Below are 15671 nucleotides of genomic sequence, written 5' to 3'. Positions count from 1 at the left end.
GGAGGCAGAAAAATAACTGCAGCACTCATCACTCATAACATACTTACACAAAAGCCAGGCTGAATCTAGGAGAAAAGAATGATAATAAATATTACACAATAGGAAAGAGCAACGTTACTATGCTTTGAAAAATGTGTGAGTAATGTAATCAAAATTGCCTTATGCTGTATGTAACAATGCATGGCAGCTAACCAGTGCTTCTAAGTATATTACTATTTTCCTGGCCAGAAATCTGTGCTGGTAAGAAATGGCATCCTCTCACTCCATAATGTAAAATCAATCCATGTCACCCTCACTCCCCATTCCAAACAGTGGTATTTTGAAGTGGCTCAAGCATCTACTTTCCTATCTCAAAAAGAAAAACATTATTTCCAAAAAAATTTAAATGCTTGGAAATACAGGGATTTTCTCTGTAAGAACAAAATTTTCCTTTTCCCTTGTTTGAGACATTAAGTCATGATGGTTTCCAAGCTGACATATCAATGATGATGGGTTGATGGTTACGCTACATTGCACTGCAGCAAATCAGGAAACATTCATCTCAGAAAAATGAGAGAGTAACGCAGACACAAAGACACACACACACATTCCTCTCCCTCTTTTCAGCTTTGCTGCAAATTCTGTCAAAAAAAAAAAAAAAAAGAATGTAATTGACTCATTCACAGTGATAATTCAGCTGAAACCCTGCTAAACATTAACCTAGAACTGGACACATGTACAGTTCTTCAGTAAGCTGGTTATGGGAGGAAAGTATGCAAGCTGTTTCTTACCTGTAATATGGTAGCTAACCTGCCGATTGACATCAGACGTGTCTTCATCCCAGGTGCTAAGAACAGCTACAACTTCCCCTGGAGGGTCACTCTCCTTCACTGATCCTCTGTACACCTCGTGCTCAAAGACAGGTGCATTATCGTTGATATCTGTCACAGTAACTGAGACCAAGGTGGTTGAGGACAAGGACAAAGCTTCCCCCAAATCTGAGGCCACCACTGCAAATGTGAAAGCAGAATCCTTCTCATGGTCCAGATCCTTCAGTGTACTGATCCAGCCACTGTTGCTATCAATGGTGAATGCTTCTGTGATCTTCTCCAGTTCTGATTCCAGTGCAAGTGTGTATGTGACCTGCCCGTTCGCACTTGAATCTGCATCAACCGCTTTAACTTGCATAAGTTTTGTTCCCATAGGCATCCCTTCCATTATTATAGCATCATAGCTAGCTGTTTCAAACACAGGCTTGTTGTCATTAACATCCAACACCTTTACCTCCACATCCACAGTCAACACGATGTCTACTTTGTCTAACTGAATCGTGGCTGCAACTTTGAAGTGAAAAACGGGATTTGTTTCATGGTCAAGTCTCTTATCCAATTTTATGAGGCCTGTGTCTTTCTCTATGATGAAAACCCCATCTTTGTTGTTTTCAGGTAGCTTACCATTAACCATGCTATACAAAGCACCCTGATTGGGCAAAACATGCAGAATGTCAATAGTACTGCCTATGAGGGTGTCTTCTGCCACTGTGAAAGAATACTGGGGTTGAGAAAAAGAAGGCAAAATGGTTTCCGGTGGTAAAACATGGATGTAGACAGGAATGAGGGAATGCTTTACAGGAATGCCACCATCAACTGCTTTGACATAGAATGACAGAACTGTGTTTTTCCGCTGGTTAAAGCTACCCTTGGTGACCATCCATCCATTATCTGGATCTATTTCAAGCAGATCAGGTACTGAAACAGAGGCTTCACTATACAGAGAATAGGTAATTCTGGAATTGGCTCCATCATCTGCATCTACTGCTTGCACTTGGGTCACCAAGTAACCTTTCCCAACATCTGCTTTGACACTTGCTCTGTATTCAACTGTCATAAATTCGGGAGCATTGTCATTCTCATCCACTACTATCACTCTCACAGTGCAAAATGTAGTCCTGCCACCTCCATCGAGGGCTCTCAAGAATATATTGATATCACTTTCCAGCGGGTTCTCACGGTCCAACCTCTCAGTTGTCAGAATCTGCCCATTGCCATCAATCAAAAATCGGTCCTTGGCGAAGTCATTTATTATGGAGTAGCTGATCTGGCCATATACACCTGAATCCCCATCTGTTGCCTTCACATGGATTACCTTTGTTCCAGGAGCAGTGTTTTCTCTAACCTCTGCAACATAAATGCTCTGTGAAAACACAGGGCTGTAGAGGTTGGCCCCAAGGATCTGTATGTGCACCTGAGCTGTGCTGGTGAACAGCCCGTCTGACACAGACACATTTAGGCTGTACATGGGCTCCATCCTCTGCTTGCGATGGTTGGAAAGAGTGATAACACCGCTCTTGCTGTCCATGATAAAACTGGTCCGATCATTTCCTGATAGGATGCTGTACTCCAGTCTGTCAAAATCAGAGCTGTCGGCATCAGAAGCTTGGACACAAGTCACAAAATGACCCCGAGGTGCCAGTTCACTCACATACGACTCATATATTAGCTGGTTAAAAACTGGAGGGTTGTCATTCATATCTGTTATTGAGATACTAACGAGAACCTCACTGCTCAGTGGTGGGAAGCCATTATCAGTTGCTCTGACTTTCAAGCTGCACTGCTGTATGAGTTCATGATCCAGCATCCGGGCTGTCAAAATTAGGCCACTGCTGCTGTCTATATGGAAATAGTCAGTGCTGTTAAAGGTGTCCTGGACTATCTGATACTGTACAATCTTGTTATTGTCAGAGTCGGCATCAGTAGCAACAACCTGCAGTACAGGAGTCCCAATCAAAGAAGCTTCAGACAGAGTAGCATTATAAGCTGACTGATCAAAAACTGGAGGATTATCATTAACATCATTAATGATCAAGTCCACAGTTACCTCAGCACGAGCGCCAGTGAGGGCATCGCTGGCTCGCACCACCAGCTTGAAAAGGGAATTTATTTCATAGTCCAATGGGCTGATGACACTCAGAACTCCAGTATCAAAGTCGATATTAAACTGGTTGTAGGGATCTCCATCGACAATGATATAAATGATACCCTGGCCTTCAGGACTGGTTGCATTTATGCTTAAAATTGGCGTGTGCATTTCTACATCTTCATTCACGGAAGCTGTATAGAAGGGCTTGTCAAACACAGGCATTGCTTTGTTAACAATAGTAATGGGGAGCTCTACCAATGCAGACAACGATGGGTTACCACCATCTTTGGCAAGAATGACAACTAAGTACTCTATATTAGACAAATCAGAATTAAAGGCTTCTTTTAAAGTGACACTACCAGATCCTCTATCAATTTCAAAATGTCCGTAGTCTTCCTTCAGCAGGTATGACACCTCACCATTGTCACCCTTGTCTTTATCAACAGCTGTCACTCGATAGATCAGGGTACCAGGTTCAGCATCAACCTGCACAGCAGCATAGTATGGAAGTCCTACAAACACTGGGGCATTGTCATTTATGTCCTCAATGTAAACTCTCACCACGACTCGAGCGACACGGAGGTGATCTAGCTCTCGGCTTGCTTCCACCACCAGCTCATACAGCTCCTGTTCCTCTCGGTCAAAGGGGATGCCAGTGGTCTGAATGACTCCTGAGGTGGATTTGATTTTAAATTTGTTTCCAGGGTTTAATATGCTGTATTTCAAAGGCTCATTGAGGCGGTTGCCAACAGCATTCACCACAGCGATCTTTGTGATATTGGTGCTGTTTTCTGAGATAGAAGTGGAATAAAAATTTTGTGTGAAATGGAGTCCACTATCCATGGCTTCTTTTACCATTATTGTGACCATAGCAGTGCTATAAAATTTCCCGTCAGATACTCTTACTATTAGCATATAATGGTCTTTGGAGAGACTATTGTTTTTAATGGTGAGTACCCCTGTGCTTGAGTCAATTAAAAAATGGTCCATATTGCCTTCAATTATACTAAATGTTAGTTCAGGAGGAATCTCTGAATCTGGGTCTGAAGCTTTGACTTTGAGAACCTCAACACCAATATACGTGGGCAGGAGCAAGACTGTCTCAAATACGGCCTGGCTGAAGACTGGTGGGTTGTCATTGACATCAGTAACCTCAATGGTCACTTCAACTGGGCTCTCTGCTGTAAGCTGGGGATTTCCACTGTCTCTAACATGAACATGGAAATGGAAGTGGGCTATTGTTTCATGATCTAAATTTGCAATTGTTCTGATTGCACCTGTGCTGGAATCTACTGTGAAATACTTTTTTGCAGTCGATTCAACAATCTGGTAGACAAGCAAAGCGTTCTGGTTGCTGTCAGCATCGGTGGCACGTATGACGAGGGGACTGTTATTCGCACTCCGGACCACGCTGTTCACAGGAGCAGCTTCACTTATGCTGCCCGAGTACTGAGAGAAGAGAAAAACTGGTGGGTTATCATTTTCATCAACAATCTGAATGTTCACAGTGGCATTTGATGCCATGCCTGCCATGTTTGTTGCCTGTATGATGAGCTGATAGGAGGAAGCACGTTCATAATCAAGGGCCTTTTGACTGGTGATCACTCCAGAATATGGGTTTATGGTGAAGACTCCATCAACATTGCCATCTTTAACCTCATACACTAATGTGGACTGACTGATTGCAGAGAGAGAAATGACGGAAGTACCAATATCCATATTTTCATTAACCTCTGCTTGGTATTCCTTTAGAGTAAACTTAGGGTGGGAGTTATCTGCCATTGTCACAGATATCCGCACAATTGCTGTTGCAGACAGAGCTGGAGAACCTTGATCAGTCACTTTGACTGACAAAACAAACTGTCCCATTGTGGTTAAGTCTGGCTCCTTGAGTAACGTAATGATGCCTAAAACTGGTTCAATCTTGAATGTGTTTCCCGTGTTTCCTAAAACACAAATATTGGAACGAGATTAGAAATGAAATATGACTCACTTGATAACAACTTAAACCAGGAGCAATAAGCTGCATTTTTAAAGGAAGTTACTAAAAAAAACCCCAAAAAATCCCCAACACATAAGTATTCTGAAGGCCCTTCCAGCCTTTCTTTCTGCCAGTCAGAGAGCTCAGTAGATGGTGTAGGTATTCAAAGCATCAGAAACTCAAGTGTTGCTACCTCTATCTTGATTCTCAGTACCAGCATCTGAGCAAGACCTGCATGTACAGTACTCCTACTGAAGTAAGGAAAAGCATCCCTAAGTTATAGAAATTAGTCAAATACATGTACACCTAAGGCAAAGAAATGAGATCAGAGGCTAACAAGCCAATTACATGACTAATGGATAACAACTCAGGCTCCTAATTGAATGGGATATTAAGAAACCATACAGGAGATTACAATAGTTCAAGACTCAAAGAACTGAATATATAAAGGTTAATAAAGTGGCATTTAGAAAAAATAAAACAGAGCAAATAGCATAGAAAAGAGATTCAAGTGTCTTGTGGCCCAAAGGTTTATCATATGATCTCTGAGGAGGATGAATCCAGATGAATGAGATTTAGTAGAAAATGTCATGAAATGCCTGTTAAAACATGAAAGCACAGACATCATTCACTGCATAAAGGTGAAAACAGTAAGTTTGGATCAGAGAACTTTTGGGGGGCCTTTATTTCTTTCTGGTCTTTTTGCCAATCTCTTCTTCAGCAAGACAGGTTCGAAACTTTCTATATGTATTCTTACCCTGTAATTAGAGATCACCTTTAATTAGCAATCCATAATTTTCTGTTTTATTTGAGTGCTTGCTTAAAATATAGGATGCTTCATATGTATATGGCACATAGAAGCATACAGACTCTATTTCTGAATTTGATTCTAAAAGCAAACAACATATACTGAGTTACAGTGATTTCAATCATTATAACATGCTCCCTCTATTTCAATTCACATCTTAAAACCTAGAACTGCTTCCAATCTACAGTCAAGCATCCATCCAAGTCTTGGAGAGAAATATATCTCAGGTGATAGAGATTTTATTTTTAATAGTGACTGTTACAGGTGCTGTGCAGAGCAATACATGTGTAAATTGTAGTTGGAATGCCAAATACATGGAATACTAAATGAAGTGAGGTAATGAGAACTATTTTTAAGATACAATTCACTATCTGTTGTAAATTCTGGAGGCTAATTTAAGCTACATACTACTCTATGTAGTTCAATACTGGTAGTGGCTTTCTATTTATATCCTTCCTTTCAGATCAGTAAAGTTTACTCTGCTGGCTAAACCAAAAATTGCGCTATTCACCCAGGAGCTAAGAGTCTTCCAGAGCTACAAAGTCTCATAAAAATCACAGTATCTGCCACATTTCCAGACACTACAAATGCTGCTGCAGTTATTTTGTCAGTGCTTGCTAATACAAATAATTTTGAGCCACTGACTGCCTCCTGCAAGGCCAGAGCTGGTTCTTCTACTTTAGGAATTTCTTATGAAATTACACATAAACTACTTTTTTTTTACCAATTGCTCTCTTCAGAGCAATGTAAGATGAGGTGAGTAATTCCCCTGAATGAAAGAGTGGTGCACAATCTGAATTCTGCCGTTAAAATCAATACCCTCAACTGCAGATTTTATGGATCTTAGAAACTACAGCAAGACAATACTGAATTTTGAGGCATCTGAGATTGGGACATCTGTGGATAATGAAACTGGAGGAGTGTGAGGCTTACAGTAAATGGAAGTCTGAGGTCTGACATTGCAGGGAGAGCTCATGATGAAACAGAAACAGGCTGTAATGAAAAAGAGAGTCTCTAGAAATAATCTAATAGCTAAAGCATCTTTTCTAATCATAATATTTTTCTGTCTGCATCACATCTGATTCTATTACCAGTGTAATGGGAACCATACTCCTAAGATGTCAGGATGCTCTTTACATTGTGGTGGCACCTCTAGATGATTGGGAGCCCATAATAGTAATAAGGTGTCAAGAAAAAGCTGGGAATAGTCTTGAAAAACTTTGCCCCAGGAACCTGATCTAGTCTGCTCAGAGTTTGTTCCACAAGGCACAGCATTGTCCTGTCTGGACATGTGTAAGACTGCCCCTAATCTAAGTTAAAAGCCACTGGAGAATACTGAGAAATAACTGCTAAGACCAAACGCAGTGCACAAAGGAAATATTTGGTTTGGAGTGCTAACATCTTCCTCGCTCCAAGTTCAACACTTTCAGCTGCAAAAGACTTCACCTTCTGGTTTGCTGAAGGTAATCTCCTTCCACAGAGCATACACGATAATGAGAGAAAAATGGTTCCTTGGGTCTTCTCTAAACTTCAGGTTTAATTTAAGGTGTGAGCTTGTTATATGAAGCTAAATCAGTATGAGATGGTGCAGATATTCTTATTTCATTGCTTATTTGTCATTTAGCCTGTTCCTAATTGACATAAGCTATCCTAGCTAGTAACAAGTCTTTATAATAATACAGGGATAAATAATGATCCAGTAGGATAGGAGCCTAATGGTGGGAAAGGCTTGTGATCTGCCTAATATGGGGACAATCTGAAGTACCTGCGACTTTTTTTTACAGCAATATAAGTTTCAAGTTTTGCTATTATTACAGTGGAAAGATTCATATTAGGAATAAAACCCCCTAAGTAGAAATGAAACATTACAAAATTCAAAGGCTATAAATTTCTAATTGTTTCTCTCTTTTTCCAGTTACCCCCCTTATATATCTGCCAATGGTTTATCTCAAAGATAATTCTTAACTTCAGATTCATCTGACTCAGAGAAACATACATTCACTTGCACATGTGTCAGAGATAATGCAAATGCTTTACTACTGTGGTATGTTCTGTGATGGCTTTGATCCAATGGCTTAAGAGGTAACAGGCTCTGTAGCCATCTCGTGAATAAGAATCAGTCACAGAATAACAGAATGGTTGGGCTTGAAAGGGACCACTGGAGAGCATCTGGTCCAACTTCCCTGCTAAAGCAGGTTCACCTACGGCAGGTTGCACAGGATCCTGTGGGGTTCTGAATGTCTCCAGAAAAGGAGACTCCATAACCATTCTTGGGCAACCTGTTCCAGAATGAGTTTGTTCTGACAGGTTTTGGGTATAGTAGCTTCAAAACAAAATTTAAAAAAACCCCAACAAAACAACAAGAAGGTGTCTCCTTTGCCCATCTGTAGAGCAGAAAGTAGACCAAAGAAGCTGAATCGTGTGTCAAGACAGATCACCATCACAGCACTGTTCTGTGTCTGGCATGATCCGTGATATTTCACTTTTGGCCTCTGTCCTAACCTGCTTCAATAGTATAGGTGAGCTCTGCATTTTCTCCTTTGTCTTTGTCCAGAGCCGTGACCTGCAACACTGCTGATCCAACTGCTGCTGATTCAAACACCGAGGCTTCGTACAATGGGCTGGTGAAGTAGGGACTGTGGTCATTGGAGTCTTCCACATTTATGATGGCTCTGGCCAGGTTTCGTCTATAAGGGAATTCTTGATCTCGGACCTACAGAACAAGTGCATAACACACAACTTCATAGTCGTCTAGTAAAACTTCACAAATAGTACTCACCTGAGTGTGGAAACTACTTTCAGTTCTATTTAATACAAAGCAATAAAAAAATCCATTTGTCCCAAAGAACACTGAAATACATTCACACACAAGATGGCAAATAGTAAAATTAAAGAAACAGGAAAGATCTTAGGGACTTTTTTTTTTAATTGTGAAGAAATGCATTGCAACTACCCATCATGACATGAATTTTTGAAGTGGCAACCACAAGAGATTTTAAATTTGGGTTGAGGTTCGCAAGAAATACTTTTTTTTTTAAAATACTTGCTGAATGCTCATGTCTTTATCTTGCCATTGCCTGCTTTACAGCATATAGCATGTCAGTCTAGTGCTTGTAGCTGCTAATTGACTACTTCACGACTATAAATGTACATACCTTTTTGAAGATGATGATACCAATAGTGAACAGAGTAGGAATTACCTTATGAAGTGCTTGCTGATAACTGCTAACAGAGGTTTAAGTTACCACACCTGTCTCAACCCCACACAAAATACCTCAGCACTGCTTCACTGATAATCCTGCCACCACTATCCCCAAAAGTTTGGTTCTTCTTAAAGAGAGGAAAAGACCTATTGTAATAGGTGGAGATCAAAACCAAGCACCACGGAATTACCTCTGTCAGCCATGTGTTTCTGTGATTCAGTTCATAGCTATTTCTTGGTCTGCTTACCAAAGGACTTGCAACATTTCGTTTTGCGAGCAGAGACCACACTCAGCTGCTGCTTGCTGCATCTCACAGCAGCTTTCTGCTACCTAGGGTGCCCTGCCAAAGATGCCCCTGTACCTAATATACCATGAGTAGCTCCTTAGAAGGCCTCTGCTACAGAAGTCTCAAGTGGTGAAAAAAAATAGTGGACTACAATGTTTAAACTAACAAAGATTTTCTTCCCTTTTAATTAAAAAAAAAATTATATGTCTATGATATACAATCTCCACTTGAAAACAGACAGATTTATGTTCTATAGCTTAGGCACACCAAGCAAAAATTGGTAATTAACTTTTTTATGTATACCCCAAGATTTGGAAATGTAGATAAAAGAAAGCTATTTTGTATATCAACAGTTTATGTACTGAAATAAGTCCATAAAAGTAAGCTATAAATGAGGTTTGTATTCAGAAAGGCTGTAGCGTTCTCTATGGCAAGAAAGCAGTTATCTCCCTGTGAATAACTTCTCAAATAACTTTCAGCCTCAGCTCAGGAACTCCGAAAATTACCTTGAGGGAGACGACCAGATGCCAAGAGATTAAATAATTTCCCGCTTGCTCTGCCTTGAGATAGCGAATCATATCACATTCCATACAATGAGTTCACAATAAAGTTTCCCAAAAAGCCGAAATAAAAATTGTGAAATAAATACGCAGCAGGGCAGGCAAGATTAAATTAGTGACTACTTATTGCACTGAGTCCTTTGCTCACACAAACACTACGCCATGCATGTACCTGAAGCAGCCATGACTGTGTCCTGACCCAAAGGAATAGTGCATTCTTACCATGACATTAAGGATGTGCTTATCTTGAGCTTCATGGTCTAATCTCTCAGCCGTATAGAGAACCCCGGTGTTGGGATCAATTCTGAATTTTCTCATGCTGACTGTATCGATGCTGCTGTGAATAGTGTAGCTCAGCTTATGCTTTTCATCTCTGTCTATAGCTTCAATTTGCAGAATTTCAGTATCAGGGAGGATGTCCTCTGAAATGGTGACATCGTAACTTGGCTGAGAGAATTCTGGGCCATTATCATTGTTATCCAACACTTTGATAAGAACCTACAGTTAATAAAAAAAAATCGAAGTTATTGAAGTCTAGTCAGACTACTGAATAAGCACCTTGAGAAATGCAATTTACTTTGGATGGCTGAAGATGTTATGCTGCTGCATGGTGGGACTGAGAAACATTATTTAATATTAAATGCTTACTTTTCAGATCAAAAGAAATAGAAAGGATTTGACTTTGGAAGTAAAATGTTCCTAACTGTAAGGCCTAATCAGAACCTGATAAAGAAGTTCATATTTTCAGTATGTATAGACTGGAAAATATTTCTACAGTGGTCAAAAGGAAAGGTTTTGTCCTTCCTTGTAACTGCTTTGGTTACAAGAGACTTCTAGAGCTATTATGTAATTTGCTTTCCCCTTCACTATTAATAAGACTATAAAAGAATCCTTAAATCTGCTTTTATACAATCAAGATTCAGCTGAACCCGGTGTCTTCTGCCCAGTATATTGCATTGGGGCTTAGTGGCAATGTCAAATTGGGACAGCATTGGAGACGTCAAGTTGTTCTGACACCTCAGACTGCTCTTACACCACTTGAGGTGGGCACAGGAGACACAACCTCAGTACCATGCAAGCCTACCCCACACAGATCAATACGTACCACCAAGGACAGGTGATCTAAGGGTACTGGTGAAAGAGAAGGATTATTTTTTTTGTTACACCCTTGCTTTTCCTTTGCCAGTGATGGCTGTCTTTATTGCCAGCTAATTCACTTCCCCTCCAACACCTACTTGCCTCCTTTCTGTTGCAGTTTATGAATGGTAGGATGCTAAAAATGTGAAAGAATGCTGTATTCAAATGAATGTGTGCTTCACATCTGTCTTTAAAACCTCAGTATTGATCCTTAAGGAAACTTGGAGAGGGGAAAAACAGGCCAGTGTGCTGCTCTTGCTGCCTATTACACCCATTTCAATGTATCGCAAGCTGACTCTGATAACTAATAAGAATCACTATATTCCAAGCTTTGCCTTTCACAAATTACATTATGCATGTGTCACTCTGATGACATTTTGTGGGTTTTGCCATTGGAGAAGTCACTCCCTGAGGAAAATGTGCTTTCTAGACTTTGCATGCCATAGACTGCCGTGGACAGTGTGGCAGCAAAAGCCCTGACAAACTGTGTAACACTGAAAGCTGAAATGTGAAGAGTTGACTCTTTTTCAGCACTAGAAACAAAAAGTATCTTTTGCAGAATATGCCTGTGAAAGCACACATCTAATTTTACAGTAAGTGAAACAGAACAAGCTTTTTATTCAAAGGCTTTTAAATAAGAAATAGTCCAATTAGTGACTCAGGAAAGGCATGAAAAGGACTCTTTGGTCAGACTAGGAGACTGGACCCATCACTCATGATATTTTCTTTGTTGCTTTGAAAAGTACTTAGCTCTTTTTAAAGCAAGTATTTTATTATTTTGCTTGATCAAGCCCTGTTCACCCATACTTTCTTAACAGAAGAAAAATGCAGCTATACTTTTACTGCAATATTGCACAAACAGATGTTGGCCTCAGAGAGAAATGAAACTTTAGATTTCCATGATATGTGGAAGGGTTTGCAGAATACATTACCAGGAGGAACATGAGCAGTTGTAAGAAGCAGTTGTAATGAACTAGCCTGGGAACTGTTTAAAAGACAGCTGAAATAAAATGCTCTGTAAGTTAAATGGCATAAGACTTGCATTCCATACAATTTCATTTTCACCAGATTATGGCACGCCAGAGCGAAGCAGGGCGAAGCCTATATTAAGTTATGCTTCAGCTTGGACAGATAGCAATAAAACTGGGGGAAATACACATTGCTGGGCCTATAATAATGATGAAGAGTTACTTAGCTTTTTATACTTTTATTGTTGCTATAATTTATCAAGGCATGTTTCTGATCTGACTGAGGACAAAAAGAAACCCAAACCTACATCTTACAAATATCTGAAGAAACTAGTTGTAACATATGAAAGAAAGCCTGAGGAGAAGATTAAAGACTTGACCTCTAATCTAATGGGATGCACAGCCAGTGCTGAACCACATTTTTTAGTGTAAGGAAGAGACAAAGAAGCAATAGGAGTTGGGGATAATCAGTGTCTAATACTTATAGATATCTTTCTTGAGCAGTTTTGATACTCGATCCTTGACAGGTACCACTGTAACATGACTGGATTATTTTACTGCTGCACTGTTAACACAGATAATTTATTTTTCTTTTACTTCATGGCCAAAAACTTTCTCATGTATCATTTTAGACAGCCCAACAGAGAAGTAAAAACTTTTCAAATGGATTGAAAACACCAAGAGGATTTTACTCTGCTGATGCTAGTAGAGCACAGCCTACCTTGAACAAGTATGCTTCCATGTGAGGGACAGGCCTGTATCTGTGAATTTATTTTTAAAATTGGGTGTGGAAGCTGAAACTGTTCTGGAAGACAAAAAAATAAATCTACAGAAGCACACTAATGTTTCTTAAAAGTACTGCTACAGAAGTGACATGCTATGTTGTTTGCATGGTATATAATCACCCCAGAGCAGGGATTCACTTCCTATAACATCTAATGCATTTTGGGATCACTGGCAAACTGAGAAAGCAGAGGAGGGCATAAAGGTTTATCCATCCCAAAGCTTGCACTATGACTGTCCAAACCACAGCTTCATGATTTTTGCCTTCACTAGACTGCACAAACTACACAGGGTGGGACTGGATCAGCATCAGAGACCAAGGGTAACCCATGAGACTGTGGAAATTACAGCACAGATTCACAGAGCAGAGTTTCTTCCCACTGAAAAAGGTGTAAGGTATTGCCATGACACACTTATGGACATGATCGTGCTTGGGGAGTGCAAGGCATGGAGAGGGGAAAAGATAAAAAAATTGAGGACCTCATGCACTGCGATCATCAAACTTACAGGGAGCTATGCACTTAAAATTGCTTTGATCATTGCCACAAAAAACCTTATTTTTCCTTTTTTTTCATTTTCTCTCTTTCACTTTACATCTACTGTAAAACTGATTAAGTGCCTATTTAAGTGGCAGGCATCTTCCTCCCTAGAGATGACAGTATTTTAATGATTTGTCAAGTGATCCACATTGAAATACACATTATTTATTACATACTTTGCACTTCAACAGCCACTTCCATCTGGAGATGGAAGACGGTGGGTTAGAGATGCTAATGAATAAAGAAGTCATTATTAATTCACAATTTCTTCTATTTAAGCAGTTAAGAGCATTTCTAATTTTTGTCAGCTGTCCCTCAAAATTCCCGAGAGTCATATGTAATTTTAACATTTCTCTCCTTTAATAGAGGGGGGTGTATTTTCCTTGCAACAAAAGAAAGTTAGGTTATATATGGGAATACTGATTATACAGAGCTCTGTTAAACCTATACACGGAACTCTTTAATCTTCTTAAAAATTGAACTATCTTGGGAGGTACTTGAAACAAAACCAGGTAAAAGAAAATAGAGTTTAAGTCCCATTTTAAATAGGTACTAGTCCCTCAGTTCTTACATTTTTATAGAGCAAGTGACTGTTGTCCCCATATTTTGCCCAAGAAAACAATGCCTTGCAGCAAGGTTACCAAAACCATGGGTGAAGTGCAGTGGTAAAGCTGGGGAAGGTGTTTTAAGGTTATTTTTGAGCCACATCCCTTTTATTAGGTCACTTTAAAATGCCATCCTTCTTATGCAGATTTCCTGCTCAAGCAGGATAACTTCTAGTAAGATGTTACTTGAAAAGAGGGACCCTTTTCTTCAATAAAGGAAAATGTGACACTGACATGAACACCAGGTTCATAGAAAACCTGATCCTACAAACATACGTGAAGTTGAGTAAACTGAGTGCTGCCAGATTGTTAATATGAGGAAAGTTTCTCAAATTCATGTAATGGCTGCCAACTTTAGGCATAAAGTATTGGTTCTACTGGCAAATTTCCTACTGACTTCAAAAGGGTCAGCAGAAGAGTCCCTGAAGTATTATGCTTTAGCCAGCTGGTAGCACATCTTTCACCTCAAATCAAGTGTTATACTACTGAAGTGACTCAAAGACTCCCAGTGTCTGTGTAATTTAATATTTTCTCCATATTTATTTCCAAATGGAAGATATGACAAGAATGAGCTGTGTGGCATAAATATCCTTTATTACTGCATAGGTGCCTGGGGTGTTAAGCTGTGACAATACCCATTGTGTGGAATCAAAGCCAGGCTTTAAAAGTTTCCCAACACATCTCCAAGAAGTGACGAATGGAAATGTTTACTATTTGTTGGCTGCTAAGCAGGGATTCCTCTTCGCTGAGGACTGTTCAAGATTACTGACCGAACTACTCTTCATTGACAAACATTAGTTGCAAGTCTTTTTTCCACGCTCATAAAGCAAACATGCAGCAAACCAGTCTCTGCCTGGTTCTTCTTGAAAGCCCGTATCTTTTCCAGAGCATTGTGGGCTTCAGAAAGGCAGGCTTGCCTCCTTCTGTGTCCATTGTGTGGAGTCTAATTTATAGTCTGAACAAGCGCTTCGCTATAAAAGACTTGCTTTTCCCTGCTCACTTCCTATTTCCCACAGTTAAAGCAAGTTTCAAATAAAGGAATCATGGGCCTCCAAGATTACAAATTAGGCAAAGTAACACTCAGAGCATTAGCAAAGACTTTGTACTCAAAATGGTAAGTGAAAGGCCTAGAGAAATACAATCAAATCAAAGCAGGACAAAACCTAATGCAGGAAGTCTCTCCAAAGCTGTTTTTAATGTTGCCCATAACAAATACCTTTGGTTTAGACACAGACGTATTTGAGTGAAAACTGGGTAAATGCCAGCAGCTGCTTTACAGACATTTGAAGCTGGAAGAATCTGCTTGGCTAATTGCTTGGTCTGGGCACAGTGTTGTAGTACAACCTATTAAGTGCCTGAATTATTTAAACTCAGGTTACAATTCTGTACAGGTTTTGAAACCTATTTTGATTTAATACTGCTTTCAATAGTGTTACCACATAGCTTTATTTTCTACTCCCTGACAAGTTTTTCTTTCCTCCAAACCCCAACCTTAACACAAAAATTCAGTTTCCCTACCAGCCTCAGTGGCCAGTCATTTATACTTTACTGCATTCTTTGTGTTATGTTAAAATTGAAGGAAAAATCTTTGCTTCAATGCAGTGCTGAGATTGCTGAATGTGATAGAAAAAAAAAAATTAAGGATTGGACACATTATAGTTTGGAGGAAATGTTCAACAGAGCAAAAGTGAAAAACTGAATTGAATCCCCATGTCTCTTTTTCTGCCCTAGAAGAATCCACAGCCCAGACAGAACTACTTCTGGAGGGCTCTAATGTCTGCTCTACATTTTGGCCATGGTCCTCTAAGAAGAGCTTTTCACCATTCATTTAAAGAGAACCACCTGCACACAGGGTGGCTGATCACCTCCTCTTAAGAAAATGTTGTAAATAAAAGGTCATCTC

The 15671-nt window shown here is 39.7% G+C and overlaps 1 protein-coding gene across 4 annotated transcripts in view; it reads right to left on the bottom strand.

The window, feature by feature from the left end:
• The window catches only part of FAT3 (FAT atypical cadherin 3), a gene marked incomplete at both ends in the record, with an annotated part of 308065 nt that overhangs the window by 73389 nt on the left and 219005 nt on the right, over nt 1–15671 (bottom strand). For all 4 annotated transcript variants that reach the window (XM_082279046.1, XM_082279048.1, XM_082279047.1 and 1 more), the window contains 3 exons: nt 771–4844; nt 8190–8400; nt 9959–10234. In XM_082279046.1, the coding sequence (XP_082135172.1) occupies nt 771–4844; nt 8190–8400; nt 9959–10234 (4561 nt within the window). The remainder of the gene's footprint in view (nt 1–770; nt 4845–8189; nt 8401–9958; nt 10235–15671) is intronic.

Source organism: Coloeus monedula, assembly GCF_965178545.1.
Source record: "Coloeus monedula genome assembly, chromosome: 3".
Lineage (NCBI taxonomy): Eukaryota > Metazoa > Chordata > Aves > Passeriformes > Corvidae > Coloeus > Coloeus monedula.
The sequence above is the reverse complement of the archived record's forward strand: the minus strand, read 5'-3'. Positions and strand labels throughout refer to the sequence as shown.